Source organism: Anas platyrhynchos, chromosome 4 (genome assembly GCF_047663525.1).
Source record: "Anas platyrhynchos isolate ZD024472 breed Pekin duck chromosome 4, IASCAAS_PekinDuck_T2T, whole genome shotgun sequence".
Classification (NCBI taxonomy): domain Eukaryota; kingdom Metazoa; phylum Chordata; class Aves; order Anseriformes; family Anatidae; genus Anas; species Anas platyrhynchos.
Genome location: NC_092590.1, coordinates 70,058,062 through 70,073,915, shown reverse-complemented (window position 1 = coordinate 70,073,915; position 15,854 = coordinate 70,058,062). Strand labels below are relative to the sequence as shown.

The following is a 15,854-nucleotide window of genomic DNA, read 5'->3' as shown; positions in this document are numbered from 1 at the left end:
CTGAGGCTTGATCACAATTAATACTCTTTGTACATTGAATGGTTTTGTGTTTCCTTTGGGATACTCTGAGCCACGTTTTGAAGTGTAGACTTTCTGCTCAGTGTAGCTATTTGTATACAAATGCATCCCCATATGCTTTTCAGCCATAGTGCTGGTACGTGCTGTTCATAGACCTTGGCAGTACACAGGTCATAGAATAAGTACGTGTCAGACCTATCTGAAGAAATAACTCATGTTCAGGTGACAAAGAAATGGAGTTAGAATATGAAAATTCAACCTGCTGTTTTCATTTTTGTAAAATTGATATTTTTCCAATATGTGTCTACATATATATATATATAATATGTATGGGTTTGGTACATATATGTACGGGCATGTACAAGGCCAAAAAAGAAATATTTTACCAAATCAAGACTTTTAAGCACTTTCTGGCAGAGCAGGATTGTTTTCACTAATTTACAACACAGATGTCTCTATCTGAACTGGTTGACTTAAGCTCCCTTTATTTTCAATGGAGATTCAGTCAACATAGCCAAGAGCATACATCAAGCCTCATCACATCTCAGAAAAGTCACCTCAAACAAGCTAGATAAGTTTGGTGCTAGAAGTGCCTGTTTCTCTTAATTGACTGAAATGGGAGTCTCCAGTGATGATCTCAGCTGTGTCTAAAATTAGACAGGATGAATCCCAGCCATATTGCTGACTTCACTGCAGATTGCTGACTAAAATCCTCCGTACACAGCAAAAATCTTAGGTCTAATTTTCTGACTGTTTAATAGTTGTTGTGCGCATTTAAAATGAGGCTAACTCACAACTCTCCTTACATGGAAGTTTTAAATGCTTTTTAAAAATAAGAGTAAAAATCCTCATTTGATGTAATAAATTCCTGGGAAAGATGAAGGACACTGCAGAGTTGGGACCATTTGTTCTCCTTTAGGATTTCAGATGTGAAATAAGTGTTTAACAGGTAATTAGCACTGAATCCTGACCAGTCTCCTATGCTTTGCCAGCTCCTTTCCAAATGTGCTATCGTGGCAATGGCACAGGGTACAGAGGCACCAACAACATGACTGTTTCTGGACACAGCTGCTTGCCCTGGAACTCAGACTTACTCTACCAAGAGCTTCATATCAGCGGTGTTGAGGAAGCAGTACAGCTAGGCTTGGGGCCCTTCTCTTACTGCAGGTAAGGAAGGTTCTCGTTTGCCCTGTATTTCTAAACCGCAAGGTGGATGTATTGTGGGAGCACATTTGGAAGGGAGAAAGGACGGGAGTATCAAAGCAGATGGCACCTTGTCTTGGACTGACTTAGCAGGCTGAAACAAGAGGTGTAAGTCTGCAGAAGACAAGATCTGGTAGATAGGCTAGATCAAAACTTGGGTCTGCCAAGAGAAGCTTAGACACAACCTCACGTTGGAAAATCCTGGTTCTTTTTCTCCTGCAATTTTTTTTTTCTTCAAATGAGACTATCATTCAAATGATAGTGCAAAAATTTTGAGATTGTTCATAATTATCCAAAAGGAGATAAAAATGCACTATTCAAACTGAAATGGTTAACCTTTATTTCAATGTTTAAATTGTGAAATATTTAACATAAAGGAAAATATTTTTAAGAGTGAAAAGTTATTTGAAAATGAAAAAAAATCAAAGTTGCTGTACTTCAATAATGCTGAAATGAGATGTCAAAATTCTTATATTTCTTCCAAAGAGAAATTACTGCAAAGTAAAATTTTGGCATTTCAATTTTGATTGAACCATATATATAATAAACTAAATTTCTGCTCAGGTTTTCTGTTCATCTATAATGAAAATATTTGTGGTATATAGACTTTCTACTCAGTCATGTTATGTTCCCCTGTCTGATTTCTTCATGAGACCAATGGCTATCCATAAGTAAAATAAATGTTTCAATTTAGATAGAATTCTGGAGCTGAGCAAAAGGAAGAAACACCAAACTTTAGATGCATAGCCGTAAATTGCTGGTTGATTTCTAGGATTTTTTTTTTTTTTTTAATTAATTTTTTGAATGGAAGTTAGACAAGTATTTCAGGAAGATTGGAATGCACTGCACTTCCTGATCTGTTTGGTGATAAAAAGCATGTATGCATGCTCAAAGTATCTCTTCTCTATCTAAAAAAAATTAATAACCAGTTCCTAAACCCTCCCTTAATCCAAATTGGCTTGCTTTCCAAGGCTTGGTCCTTATTCAAATACTTAAGTATGAGATTTATGGTGTCCTAGCACATCATGGCAATTTATTCAGCATTTATTTTGTGCTTTGATAAATCCTGATCCCTTCAATTTGCATCATTTAAGCACAATATTCACTTGCAGATTTGAAATGCAAAGAATAAAATGGTGTAGGAGCTGATGTGTTCATGTTCTGTAGAGCTGAGAAAAAAGCTTTTCACTTTTTTTGTCAGCTTGTTATAATTTCTTGGGATATCTCTGCTGCACTATATAATCCTGCAGATATCTTCTTCTTCAAATAGTCTAATTTAGAAACATTGTTGGCGGAAGATGACTCAACCTGTGTTGCTTCTTCAGTTCTGAAAATTTGAAAGTGCTTTAATCTTTTTTTGAATAGCAGTCAGGTTAAAAAGAAAAAAATATTGAAGAACCTTAAAATAATAGATAATGCTTTTGATAAATCCAACTGAAATTAGAATTATGATTTATCCAGAGCCCTGAATTATCTTGTCTATTTTTCTTGGCCTACTAAAGATCTTTCTGGGTCTTCAAAGTTTCACTACATTCTTGGAGGAGTAAATTGGACAACTTTCTGGTTACTTTTGCAACATTGATCATTGATAAAGACAATTATGTGGCACAATGGAGAAATCCTAGTGGAATCTACCCCAAATCTGTTTAACATCAGAGTAAAAAAGGACTAAATTGACTGTGATATCTCTCTCTCCCCCCCTTTCTTTTTGAGAAGCATAGTATTTTCTCGAGGTAGTCTTTCATTTCCTCAGACTCTCTCCAGGGAATGTGAACTTGAGCATCTCAAATTCGTTTTTGCTAGCTATTCTTGTTATGGATTTTCTATGAATCTACCTGTGGTGGAATTTCCTTGCTTTAAAATTCATCTAAAAAAAAGGAATCTCTCCCATGGGACTTAGTCCTGAAAATAGCTGCGCTGATATCTGTTGAAGCACTTCAGTGTGGGCTGTATTTAAACCAAGTGAATATGCTCATGCATCCGAATACTTGTAGGCAAATTCTACAGATGTTTAGTCATGTGGCTGTATTTTAGTTCCTAAAGAACTTTATTTTTGACTAGCTTTAAGCATAAAGAACCCTACTGAAAGGCTACTAACCCACTTAAGAGTTAACAGGTGTTTCAGCACTTCATTAGATGGCTCAAACCCAAGAGTCCTGTCCTCTGCATGGTACAAGAGAAAAATGCAGAAAATGTCCAGGCAGCTTGGAACAACACTGTGGTTAATTCTTGCAATTTTTTTCTCCCCATAATTAATTAGAAATCCAGATGAAGATGAGAAGCCATGGTGTTACATCATGAAGGACAACAGTTTGTCTTGGGATTATTGTAAAATTCCATCTTGTGGTATGTAGAAGTTCTCTTAAAATCCATGTCATGAATTAATGAAGAAAGAGTTATTGATACTAGAACAAGCTTTCATTATATAATTTTGAATGTCCTACTGTTCCAAGGAGTGTAGAATATTTTACTGTTTGCAGTAAAACCAATGAAAACAAGTTTATTTTGCATTTTTTTGGAGTTGTGATATAATCTGTGATTTTTGTCCTACAATAGTGTATATAAGCAGTGTCACACTACTGCTTTCCACTGCAATCATCCTGATATGATCAGAATTTCTGCTAGAACATGCAAGACATCAGAAATAAATGGTGCTTTGTTACAAATGTGAAGCAGGCTCAGAGAGGTGAATGAGCCTCTTTGAGCAAATAGAAGACATATGACACAGTATTTAATTCTGAAAACTAAAAATTCTTTTTCTCCTCTAAATTAAACAGTTGTTAATATTAAAGCTATATCAAATTCTTGCTAATGTTCAAGCTGACCTTTAGAACAGTAATTTAATCTGAAGTCAATTTATAAAGTGGTTCTTTTATTCTCCATTTATGGTTCCAATACATTTGATTGATGACATTAATACAAGCATACTAGTCCTTGCTGTTGGAATGGTAATGGCAAAGCTCCAGAATGTGAACATGATGATGCGATGTGTTATGCATTGTGTTGGGCCTCCTCCATCACTAAAGGTTATATCTGTACTGGTAAATGAAACAGCGTCCAGGAATTTTTTAAGGCACAGTTAATTTACACTAGTATGTGTGTAGCCGGACTGTTGGGAATAGGCATAGCATTCAGTCTTGCAGCTCTCCTGAGGAACTGAATGAGCTTTATTTGCATGTGAACGTTTAATGATAATTAAACTCCTGTAAAAGTTCTAGTCCTTAGAAATCACAAGATTTGTAGTCTGATGCCATTTCCCTTTATATCTTAGAAAGCAGGGAAAGGAAGCCACCAGTTCCAGACCAGACTGATACGTTTGCAGTTGCCAGAAGACCATGTGGAAGAAGACACAAAAAAAGAAGTTTTGTGAGACCTAGGATTATTGGGGGTTCTTCATCTTTGCCTGGATCTCATCCCTGGACAGCAGCTATATATATTGGAGAGAGCTTCTGTGGTGGAACCCTTATTCAGACATGCTGGGTTGTGTCAGCAGCACACTGCTTTGCTAACAGGTAAACTCACGTGCCATTAGTGTGACAGTAGGTCTTCTCCTCCTCATTGTTACTGTGTGCTTGTGAATCATGACAAGCTTGCACTGAAACAAGTGAGAAAGAAAATGAGATTACAGAAGGCAAATATTTCACAGGGAGTTGCTGGCAATTTGAGTGCAGTTAAGCTAACAAATAGCGTGGAGTCCTGTTGTCCTACAGGCCCATATCTGGTTCGTTATAGAGTCTCAAAAATGCTAAATGACCTGACTTAAGTAACAAGGTAGTGCTGAGTGTAAGGACAGGAGGACATGGAATAGAGCTTGCACATGCAGGCATCTGCAGGGGGATAGGAGTGTTTCTCTTCTCAGTTACCTTTTTGCAAGTTTATGCCTGCTTTGAGGTGTAACAGAGATGACTATGCTCATTATTGTGTTTTGTTCAAAAAGGCTGAAACAGCCAAGTAATGATTTATTAGAGGCAATAAATTACTGTTGTTTGACACAAATAGAGTAGGCTGAGCTTTACAAAAATCCAAAGGGAAGAACTGAACTGCTGTTAAATTTTTGAAGCATATTTCTTTGAAGGGTGAATTGGTTGCGTTTTTTTTTTTTTTTCCTTTTTTCTTTCCTTTTTTTTTTTTTTTTCCCCCTCCAGCTGCAGAGCACCGGGGAAAATATTGACTATAGGATGGTCTTACTTTATTCTAAATATTTAATTTTCCGCAAATGCTGATTTTCCTGATTTTGGTTTGATCACATTGATGGTAAAAATATTACATCATTTCATACCCATTGTTCCTTTGCATAGTAAAGAAGCCAAGAGAAACAGAAAACCTCGTGCCAGAATACATACACTGATAGCTTGTAGAGCTAATAATACCATTGTGAGTGCTGTACTGAAGCATTTGGAGCTCGATCCACAACGCATTTGTTTTTCAAATGTTGTGAAATAGCTACTAACTTTGGCAGCTATTCAGGACATTTCCACCCACTTCCAGCTGGTGGTTTGGTACATACAGATTTTCCATAATTGCTGCATTGTAATTTGCACTCTTCCGTATGTTTAGTACCTCTAAGTTAGCCACAATTTCAACTGTTTTCCACTAGGCGACAATAGATACTTATGCAGCTAGCTAGATTTTTTTTTTTTTTTTCCCTTTTCTGTGGCCTCTCACTTTTTATTTCTTTTCCTGAATGAATCACCTGTAAATCACAGTGGAACCATTTAGTGCTTTTAAAATCTTTTCTAAATACTGTCCTGGGAAGCAAACTTCCACTTTGTTTTATGTGCCCCAAATCTGATTTTCAAAGGTATCGGTACACTACTGCAAGAACACTGAGAAAATCCTGGCCTTACATATTGATTGAAGCATTTTTCATCATTTTATTTTTTCTAGGTGAAAACAAAACAAACAACAACAAACAAAACAAACAAACAAACAAACAAACAAAAAAAACAAGAAAAAACACACAACAAAACAAACCCCAAATTTTGAGCTTCATTAACCATACTCATAGTAATTATTGCAGGGTAGCTGCCTGCTCTCTGCACTGCAGTTAGTCAGAATCTCTCTCCTCTAGTTGTTGATGGCTGCTTTGTGTTCAGTACTGGAGGAGAATCTGCAGTGCTTTTATATCTGACAGTTGCTGGTGATGCACAGAATTATAACTAGGGAAACTTTGGAATGATGTTGACCACTCTGGATCTGTGTATGATGCATGATAGATATTTTCCACTTCTGCACTGGATAACAAAATATCTGAGTTCCCCATGTTGAAGACACTAGCTAAATTCATTGTAGATTTATGAATGTGCAAATTAAACTGCTTTTAAAGCAAGAGAGTAATTTGAGTTCAATCGCTTTCAAAGCTAGAGAATTTACTGTCTTTCCAAACTCTTGCTGATTTTTCACAGTTCTCCCATTCTTCACAACTTTTGTACTGGTTCTTATTGGTTCTCTGACACAGGACACTGGATATGAGAGGACTGTGGTAAACAATCAGTAAGATGGTGTGAATTACAAAACCTATATTCTGAGTGTGTTTTTTCCTATTAGATCAGTCTGCTTTTAAACCTTCCTCCACCAGAAGAACGCTTTTGATTCTAGACAACAGATTAAACATGGATTAGTCTAATCTCAGAACAGAAGTGGTGATAGTTATTAGGTGGAAGCTGCCCAGATGCTACTGAGTTGTCAGTTTGTCAGATGTCAGATGTCCTGAGTTGTCAGGCATCTCTAAAATCTTGATCTATACCTATAATATTTTTAAGAGTTTAGTTACCCAGAGAAATGAGATATCCACCACTGACTTGTCCTCTGGTGTCTCATTTCTTCCTCAATTATTTTGTTACTCATTGGCAGAGTCTGGTCAAGGTTGACCCAGTTAAGTTCATATAACAAGAAGTGCTTACAGCCTCTGAAGATGCTTGTAGCCAGACAACAGCTGGGCAGCAGTGCATGTGACTTGTCTTTTCCTTCTGTCAAAGAGCAACAGCCTTTAATGAAGTTAATCAGGACCCACAGAGCACAGGACTCCCTATAACATTAGTCATCTTTTTCCTGGCCCACTGTAGGTAAGAAGCCTGGGTGACAGATCAAGGCATAATGAGAAGGTAAATAATGGGTGTAGTGGGGACCTCAGTTTACATGTATTAACAGTTCATGGTGCACACAGCCATTGGAAATACGTTTTTATTTGTCCTTCTAATCACAGAATTGCTTGTTCTCTCTTTTGTACTACAGTCCTCTAAAATCCACTATTACAGTAGTTCTGGGTCAGCATATATTTAATAGAACAACTGACGTAACACAAACATTTGAAATAGAGAAATACGTCTTGCATCCTCAGTATTCTGTGTTCAGCCCTACTGAACACGATATTGGTGAGTATTTTTGTTCTTACAGTTTTATTTCCTGTTTAGCTGACTTAGTTTCAGCCTTAGCTGATCTGTTGAAAGCTGCCTTCATAGTGGAAGGATCACAGACGTTAGGAGAGGCTTCTGAGAACAGAGGGTTCTTAGTTCTACCAGAGTTATAACAGCAACTGAAAGCTAGACAAATTCAGATGAGAAATAAATTGCAAATTTTAAATAATTATGATAATTACCCTTTGGAGCAATTTACCTAGAGGTATGGCAGATTCATCATCGCTTCAAGTCTTGATGCGATTAGGCATTTTTTTCAACCAAACCCAAAACTGTGGGCTTGAAGCAGGAATTGCTTGGTAAAATTTTATTGTCTGTATTGTATAGAGCATCTGACTAGATGAATATAATAGCCCCATCTGCTCTGAAAAATCTGTTACTAAGAATCATTTTTTACAATAAGGAGATGGATTTAAAAATCATCTGTCTTATCAGTCAAAAGTTAAATGCCCTTCTGACTGACCTTATAGTATTAGCCAGAATGACAATAGAAGAGAAACTTGCTTCTTATTTTCTGATCTGCTGTTATGGAAGCTGGCATGTCTCCCTGTGGTATCAAGCTGTATGAGCACTTTGTCTATGAAACTGTTTAATAGTCTGGCACTAGGGATATCTTAGATTGGGAATGTACTGGCTTTTTTGCTCCCAGATGATGAACATTTTTCACTATGTAGCAAAAACCATTCAGGTCCTACGTTGGTGGGAACTCTGTCAGAGCATACCAAGAAATTAACTTCATTTGGGGTATTGTTCTACTCTGAAATATCCTGGTATAAATCACAGTTTGTACTTTGGGATCTCCTGACTTTTTAGATTGCTCTGAAATTTGGCATGACTCACATGCATGGTGTCCAAATTTAGGGTTGGCTGAAGATGGAGTTCCTAAGACATGCCCCACTGCAAGCAAACAAACAAGCAGGCAGAAACTGGGGGCAAAGATGTGTGAGCACATTCTGCCCTGTCAGTGATTTTTTTTTTTTTTTTCCTGATGCAGCAGAAGATTTGTTTGGTGCTGAAACTGCATTTCAGAAGGAAGCAAGCATAAGTGTTTGTTGGGAAGTATTGGGAAGTATGGGGGATTCAGAAACAGGCAGAGTTGGAGGGGGAGAGGAGGTAGGTGAGGAAGAGCAAGCTGCTGAGTGTTGGAGTGGTTTGTGTGGGTTCCTCGACCCATGAGATACTGCTTACACATTCCACCAAAGCCAGAGATGTAGTCAGAATAGAAATAAGATTATTCAGCGGGATCTCTTGCTTTCCACACAGCCGTGCTCAGAAAACCTGCAGGTTCTGAAAGCCATGATAGGAAGTTTAAATAGGTGTAACCACAGGACCTCAGCTCTGTCCTCTTTGAGTGGTGTGCCCAAACCCAGCACACTGCCCATGTTACACCAAACACAACATCCCCTCGCTTGCCCTACTGCTAAACACAGGAGGTTTGCTACAGGGGAAGTGAAGTTTCTGCTACTTTTGACATCCCTGTTCACTACTGAGTTCATGATGCTGCACAGCTCCATATTTACACTGTTTTCAGCCTCATGGGGGGAGAGTAAAGGTTGTGTAGGCTGTGTAACTCTTGATAGCTTTCAGAAGCTTGGTTTTGAAATAGCTTGATTTTCTTTTCCTTGATTTTTGAGAACTTGAATTTTGCTGAACTCAGTGATAACAAGGAACATGAAATACACTGGCTCTCGCAGTAATTATTTTTTTTTAAATCAAATTGGAATGAGGCAGGTGGCCAGACTTGCAGAAGCAGCGAGCACTTGCACATCCCACTTATTTCAGCTGAAAGTTGTGGATATGTCACTGTTATTTAACTTTGGGGTGGGAGGAGCATATGTATTTTCTATCTTCCCTCTTCTCTACAAAGGCAGTGAAGCAAAATCTGCTCAGTGAGTGCAGCATAAAATAAATATTCCCACAAGGGGAGTAGCTGAATATTTCAGCCTTCAATTTAGTGTGAAATCAGGTGTTGTTGAGATGAGTCTGTCTGTCTTTGATTGAAATATCTTAATTAAGAGAGGCTTAGGGGATAATTAAAGTTGTATCTGAGACCCATTGCTGCCAATCCCATTAAAGAAAGGGAACAGTCACTTTATTCCTGGTGTATTTTCTGTTCTGCAGCTTTGATTAAGCTGAAGAAGAATGGCCAGCGTTGTGCCGTCAAGTCTCAGTTTGTTCAGCCCATCTGCCTGCCGGACAGTGACACCGTTTTCCCCGAACAGTTCAAATGTCAGATTTCTGGATGGGGACACAGGCACGAGAGTGAGTGAAATGACAAAGTTGGTACCTGTGGAAAACCCTCGTGATAACTAAATATAATGCTCAAGGATATGCTACACAGCTGACGGTTTTGTACAATATTTTCCAAGGGACTTATTTTGGGATTAATTTTACCGGCCTTTGGATATTTACAGCATTTACATCTGAAATAGTCATCCTGAACTTTGTAGGAATTTGTAGGAATTCCAGATTCCTGGAATTTGGAACATGATTCCCATGACCAAATATTTGTATCTATTTAGGATAAGTTGTTCTCTAGCTAGACCTCCATGGACAACGAGGGGAGCTTGGAGCAAGCAGTTTAGCTGTAGGGGCCAGCAACTGTCAAGTGAATCCGACTCCTGGTTTCTCAAGGTAGATATCAAAGACTGCAAAGCAAACACAGCCAACTTACTGGTCTTTATCTTCACCAGGCAGAAAACTTAGGAAACATCTACTAGAGAGGGCCTGAGGGACTTTAGGCTAAGAAATGCTTACATATAATTTAAGAAAGTGAGCAGAAGGAAATACTGCTTCTCTCCCATCCTTTGAGATAAGGAATTTCAGGATCATAAATCTTGGCCATGTTGCCTTGATGTGGAGATAGCAGAGACCTATGCAGATAGATGAGAAGGATGAGGGAGCTGGCTGCCTCATTTTGGTAAAAGACAGAATGAGCAAATGTCATCCTGATCTAACTGTGCGATTTAAAGGCAAAAAGAGGTAATGGATCCTTGGATAATTTATGATTTAATATTATACCTGGAAAGAGGAGCACTGGGGAAATGTTCCCATGTCTCTAAGAAATGAGAGAACTCAAAGTGGGTCAATGTCTGGACTTGAAATACTGCTGTTTTAAAGGGCAGGGAACCTGACTGTAGAAGCAGAAAGTAATCTGATCACTAGAATAATTATTATCTTTTAAAGAGGTTCACAACTGAGATGTGTTAAATGTGTTTATACATTGTATCTTGCATTGTGATTCCATGTTATGCTCTTCACATTTTATAAAAAACACTTTTTTTTTTTTTTTTTTCCGTGTTTGGGATTTTTTAAAAGATATTTCTGGTTACTCGGATGTCCTGCAAGAAACACTGATTCCAATTATTTCTGAGGAGAAGTGCAGAAGCCCTGAAATTTATGGAACAGAAATAAGTGAAAATATGTTCTGTGCTGGCTACTTTGACAGCAAATCTGATGCTTGTCAGGTAATGTTGTGAGTCATCTCCAAGCGAAGAATATAAATGTATATTATTGGAAGAAATATTGCAGTGTTACAGTGCTTGCTTTTGACATTACAGTGTTCCTAAAGAAAAGAAAGGTTCCTAAAAAAAAAAAAAAGAAAAGAAAAGTTCCTAAAGAAAAGATATTTATGTGACTGCACTGTTTGCTCCCACATTTTTTAACCTGTTCAATGTCAAGTTCTATATTCCTCCTACCTTCATAAAAGCTAGAGGTTATACACTGGAGAGGAGGTGCTTCAGCTCTTGGCTGAGGGATGGCACTGTGTTGGCAGCTATGCTGGCAGGTATGCACTGGCAAGCCAAATCCCCAACCCTCTTGCTTGAATGAAACAAGGATACTTGGGTAAGAGGTGGGAGCAGTGGTGGAGTTTGGAGGAGGTATGCCCTGAGGTTATTATAGTGGAAGGACTTTAATGGTGTAGGATGTCTATCCATTGGAAGCTGTTTCATGACTTCCATCCTTCATGGAAGGACCTCAAATCTGTATTACTTTGTGTCTCTTTTTGAATTATGACACAGTTTGGCTCTGAATAATGTTTCAGAGTTGTTGTGGTGAGAGATGAGAGTTTTTTTAATCATGACATCATTATTAGTGAATCAACAATTCATTTTTTCCCTGTTGGCCAACTTGTAGTGTGGTCTAAGGAAAAACAGTGTAGACTTTTTAATGTCACAACAAATGTAGCTGACCTCTGAGTTTTCTTAACATATTCTTATGAAATTATCTATAAACCATCTGTAATGTATAAAAATATTTAAAGACCAAGAAATGTCAAGTAGACAGTGTGTTCTGCTATTTTCTTGGAAACTTTATATTTTTTTTAATCAGTGCACGGGTACTAAAATTGCAATTAATGAGATAAGTTGTGGAGACACATGCAAGTTTCTGAGAAGTAAATTAATCTCAGGTAGATGTCCCTGATTTATCAAAGAAATATCCTAATAGGAAGGCAATACAATTTTCCTACTTACTTTGGTCTCAAAAGCATTCCTGTTTAGAAAGCAAATCTCAAGGATTTTCTTTTTAAAAAGGAAAAAATGATTTATCCTTTGCCCCAGATATCTGAGATGTGGCTCCTTTCACCAGTCATGCATTTTTGTTTCATTTCAAAGGTTTCCATTTCTGTAGGAAGTCACTCTCAGAGTAACAATAATAATAAAAGCACCCCCTTCCCTGAATATTTGCAAGGTTTTAAATAAGTAGAAGTGTTCCCAATTCATCTTTGCTGTAGTGTGTCATCAGACATTAGTTTGGCCTTATTTTCAGTTTATGGCTTTAATGACAAGGTAATGCTCAGTAGCATTAAATTCAATAGATACAAAACTGGGTGTACACCACAAAATTAGAGCATTGTGCAGTCATATGGAAAATTATGTGTATGCGTGCAACGATCTCTGATGGCTGTAATAAACTGTCTTAAGAAACTCTCCAGACCTTCTATGGCCTATGTAATCTGTGCAGAGCCTATAGTGCAATGTAGTGTAAAGCTTAAAGACTTGCTTACTCCTACTGAAGGGGACCCCAATTATTCCTGCTCTTCGGTAGATGTCTGAATCCAGAAGAATTTCAGAAAATCTTTCAAACAAAATCTGATATTTTCATATTTCTTTTTAATGTGATATTAAAAAAAGCCATTTTATTAGAGGTATGATTAAAAAAAAAGTTTTCTACAATAAAATTTAAGCAGACAAATGCTTCCATATTAATTTTTTAAAACAAAATCTCATGTGCAAACATTTTCGGTTTGGAACTTTCCCCAAATAATCTTTTTTTTCCCAACCCTTTTCTGTCAAATTATTTCATCTTTCCTTACTTTTAACACAGGGAGATTCTGGTGGACCTTTGGCCTGCGAGAAAAATGAAATCTCTTACCTTTATGGAGTTATCAGCTGGGGAGATGGCTGTGGCAGAGTCAACAAACCTGGAGTGTATACACGAGTGACAAACTATGTGAACTGGATTAATGAGAAAATATCCCCCCGAAAAACTAGTTGAACATTTTAAATGTGATAACATTTCAAGCGTGGTCCTGGAATCTTTTGGTTTCATTAAAGTGGCATAAATATTTTATGAAAACTCTCCTGGTAATTCTTAGAAATTCCAAACAGACCTAAAACAGACCTAATCCCTCTGATACCAGCAACTTTGAGCTGCAATTTTAGGGCCATGGATAGCTCAACATATAAGACTGTCTTTATTAGCTTAATAAAACAAACATGTCAAGACAGAGTGTACCGAAATCTACAACTGTTTATCTGCTTGGTGGATTACGTTGAAAGAGTTATTTGAAAGTTTCTGGTGGAGCTGTCATTCCTCCAACCAATCTGTAACAATGTTGTCTCTGTATTCTCAGATGTTTTAACAAAATAAAAAGGAGGAGCACCAAAAAATAAATTCCCTTTCCTTCAGAAGTGATTTCTTGAAGTGCAGGTTGGGTTGAGAGAAACCAGCAGAGCAATACAGGTGAAGTGGCTCCTCAGCTAGCTACAGCAAATCAGCTCTGGGCAGAAAACAGAGGATTTAGATTTTGATTCAACAAAATATGTAAGCACATTTCTGTGTTCTGCTGACATAGTCATCAGGAACATGCTTCAGAGCTCTGCTGAGTCTGCTGTGCAATTTTCCAGCAAAGTTTAATGGAACACCTGCTGAAAGCACAAGTTTTTTGCTAAAAAATGTTACAAGTCAGTGCACCTGATTGCTGACCAAAACATTAGGGCCTTTTGCAGACCATCAGCTGCTCCTCACCCTGAGGATAGCGGTAGAAGTACTTCTTGGGTGATAAATGACTAAATATTTCTTAAATTTGACAATGTTTTGGAGATGTCTTAGGTTTTGTACTAACAAGTTATTTAACTGTTCAGATAATTCAGGAGGGTTGTTAGCAGAGTTTTAAACTGCCTGGCTGTGGGAGCTGCTTGGTATTTTCCTTGGGAGGTTGGTGATAATCATAAAGTCCATGTGCTGCTGACATGGTCTATGGAATTATTATAAGAACAAATAAATAAATTATTACAATATACAAGTGGTTAGAGGCTGTATAGCCAGCTGTGTTAGCAACGAAGCAGGAAATGATTGAGTATAAAACAGTTGAATCTCATAAAGAAGAACAGAAAATTACAACTTTCTTAATACAGAGATCTTTAGCCATGTCAGATATATAAATTTTGGAGTATTGATGTACATGTTTTTCTTCTCTGATAGCAAACATTTTCAAATTCTCTTAAGTGTTCAAAAAAAGCTATTCTTTACAATATAGAAATGTAAACTGGTGCTTGGGTACTCATATGTGTGTTTTGTTTTATAATACTGGTGGTGTCTTCATGGGTTTCTTAGTGAATGATTTCTGCAGCTAGAGCAAACTTTGAAAGGAAAAATAACTAAAATCTGATTTCAGGTAACTACAAAGATAAAAACAATGCTAATTTGGATAAGTGATATAAACAATTCAATAAAAATGTTTACCCTCTGTTTCTTGGACTTAGTCTGCTGTGTATATAGTTACAATTAAATCTTTGAATCACTGTGTAGGTTGTTCAACAGGTTGAGAGCTGGTAGAAAAAAAGAAATAACACTTCTCTGTGCCAGAAGGCATCTGAAAAGCTCTGCATAAGAATCATTTCCAGCTGGTGGTGCTCCCAGTTTATGTAAGTGTCGCACAAAATTTCCAGTAGACAGATGTAAGAGTGAAGAAACTTGAGTCACAAAACTTAGGTAAGATTTTCAGCTATAAATACTGTGAATGCTAAGATCAAAGTCTTTAGCTCTTGATTCCAAAACAATCTGAAGGCCATTGTTGTCTGGGTTCTGTGATTCTGTGGGTTTGCCTTCCTGGCCATTTACAGTACGAGTCTGGCTTGCTTAACACTGTGAAACGAATGTGACTGTTTAACAAGACTAACTGTACCTGCTGATGAAAGACAAGTACTAAATGAGCACGAAGGAACTATTTACTCTTTTCTGGAAATGATTCATTTAGAACAGGTTTCAACACAAAGCTTATGCCATTCTGAACATTCATATCTGTTCTGTGACTTCACTTTCATGTTGAAATTAACATCCATCCACACTGAGCATGATTTAAACTGCTGGATGTGTGTTATACATATTCTCTCAGTCTTCTCTTGCTGTAAAAAGGGTGTCTATTTGTCAGGAAAGGTGTTACACTGGTGTTTCTGGCAATTTGTAAAGAGCTTTTAAATTCTTCTGTTTTCAAAAATGTATGATTATTACCACTATGAAGTGACAGTAACATGAAAAATATATGCATTTTTAAAAAATATATTGAATGTTCATAAGTGGAACTCTCTTTTCTGCCCTCGAAGGTCTAAATGATAAATCTTCAATCAATTTTCATACTTCAAATTCACTAAAACTGAATTTTTGGTTTTCAAAGTAGCCTGCTTTTTTGTTGTCACTGCATAATCTGGTGGAACTAAATTTCCTGATTCGAGGTTCTGCTGTATGGTGACTAGCCCTGCACTAAATCCACAACCTCTGACTAGGGGTGGTGAGCACCAGCCTGGGTGGCAAGCAAATACTTTGGTTTAGCAAGAGGTCCGTGCCTGACCTGTCACACCCCTGAGAACATCGGTCATGTTCCTATGGGTACTCCAGCAATTTCTGCCACTGTTGAGCATTTCCCCATGGAAACTTTCCCCCAGTTTCTCCTCCTCTACGTAAATGCTTATCACTTAGGTTGAAATATGGCTA

General features: G+C 37.5%; 1 protein-coding gene across 1 annotated transcript in view; it reads left to right on the top strand.

Annotated features, from left to right (window-relative positions):
- Window positions 1–14,621, top strand: part of HGFAC (HGF activator) — a 42,787-nt gene extending 28,166 nt beyond the window's left edge. Inside the window, exons 8-14 of the mRNA XM_005016189.6 lie at window positions 1,011–1,185; window positions 3,482–3,567; window positions 4,493–4,733; window positions 7,456–7,595; window positions 9,759–9,899; window positions 10,956–11,104; window positions 12,966–14,621. Of these exons, the coding sequence (XP_005016246.2) occupies window positions 1,011–1,185; window positions 3,482–3,567; window positions 4,493–4,733; window positions 7,456–7,595; window positions 9,759–9,899; window positions 10,956–11,104; window positions 12,966–13,136 (1,103 nt within the window). The 3' untranslated portion in view covers window positions 13,137–14,621. The remainder of the gene's footprint in view (window positions 1–1,010; window positions 1,186–3,481; window positions 3,568–4,492; window positions 4,734–7,455; window positions 7,596–9,758; window positions 9,900–10,955; window positions 11,105–12,965) is intronic.
- The last annotated feature ends 1,233 nt before the right edge of the window (window positions 14,622–15,854 follow it).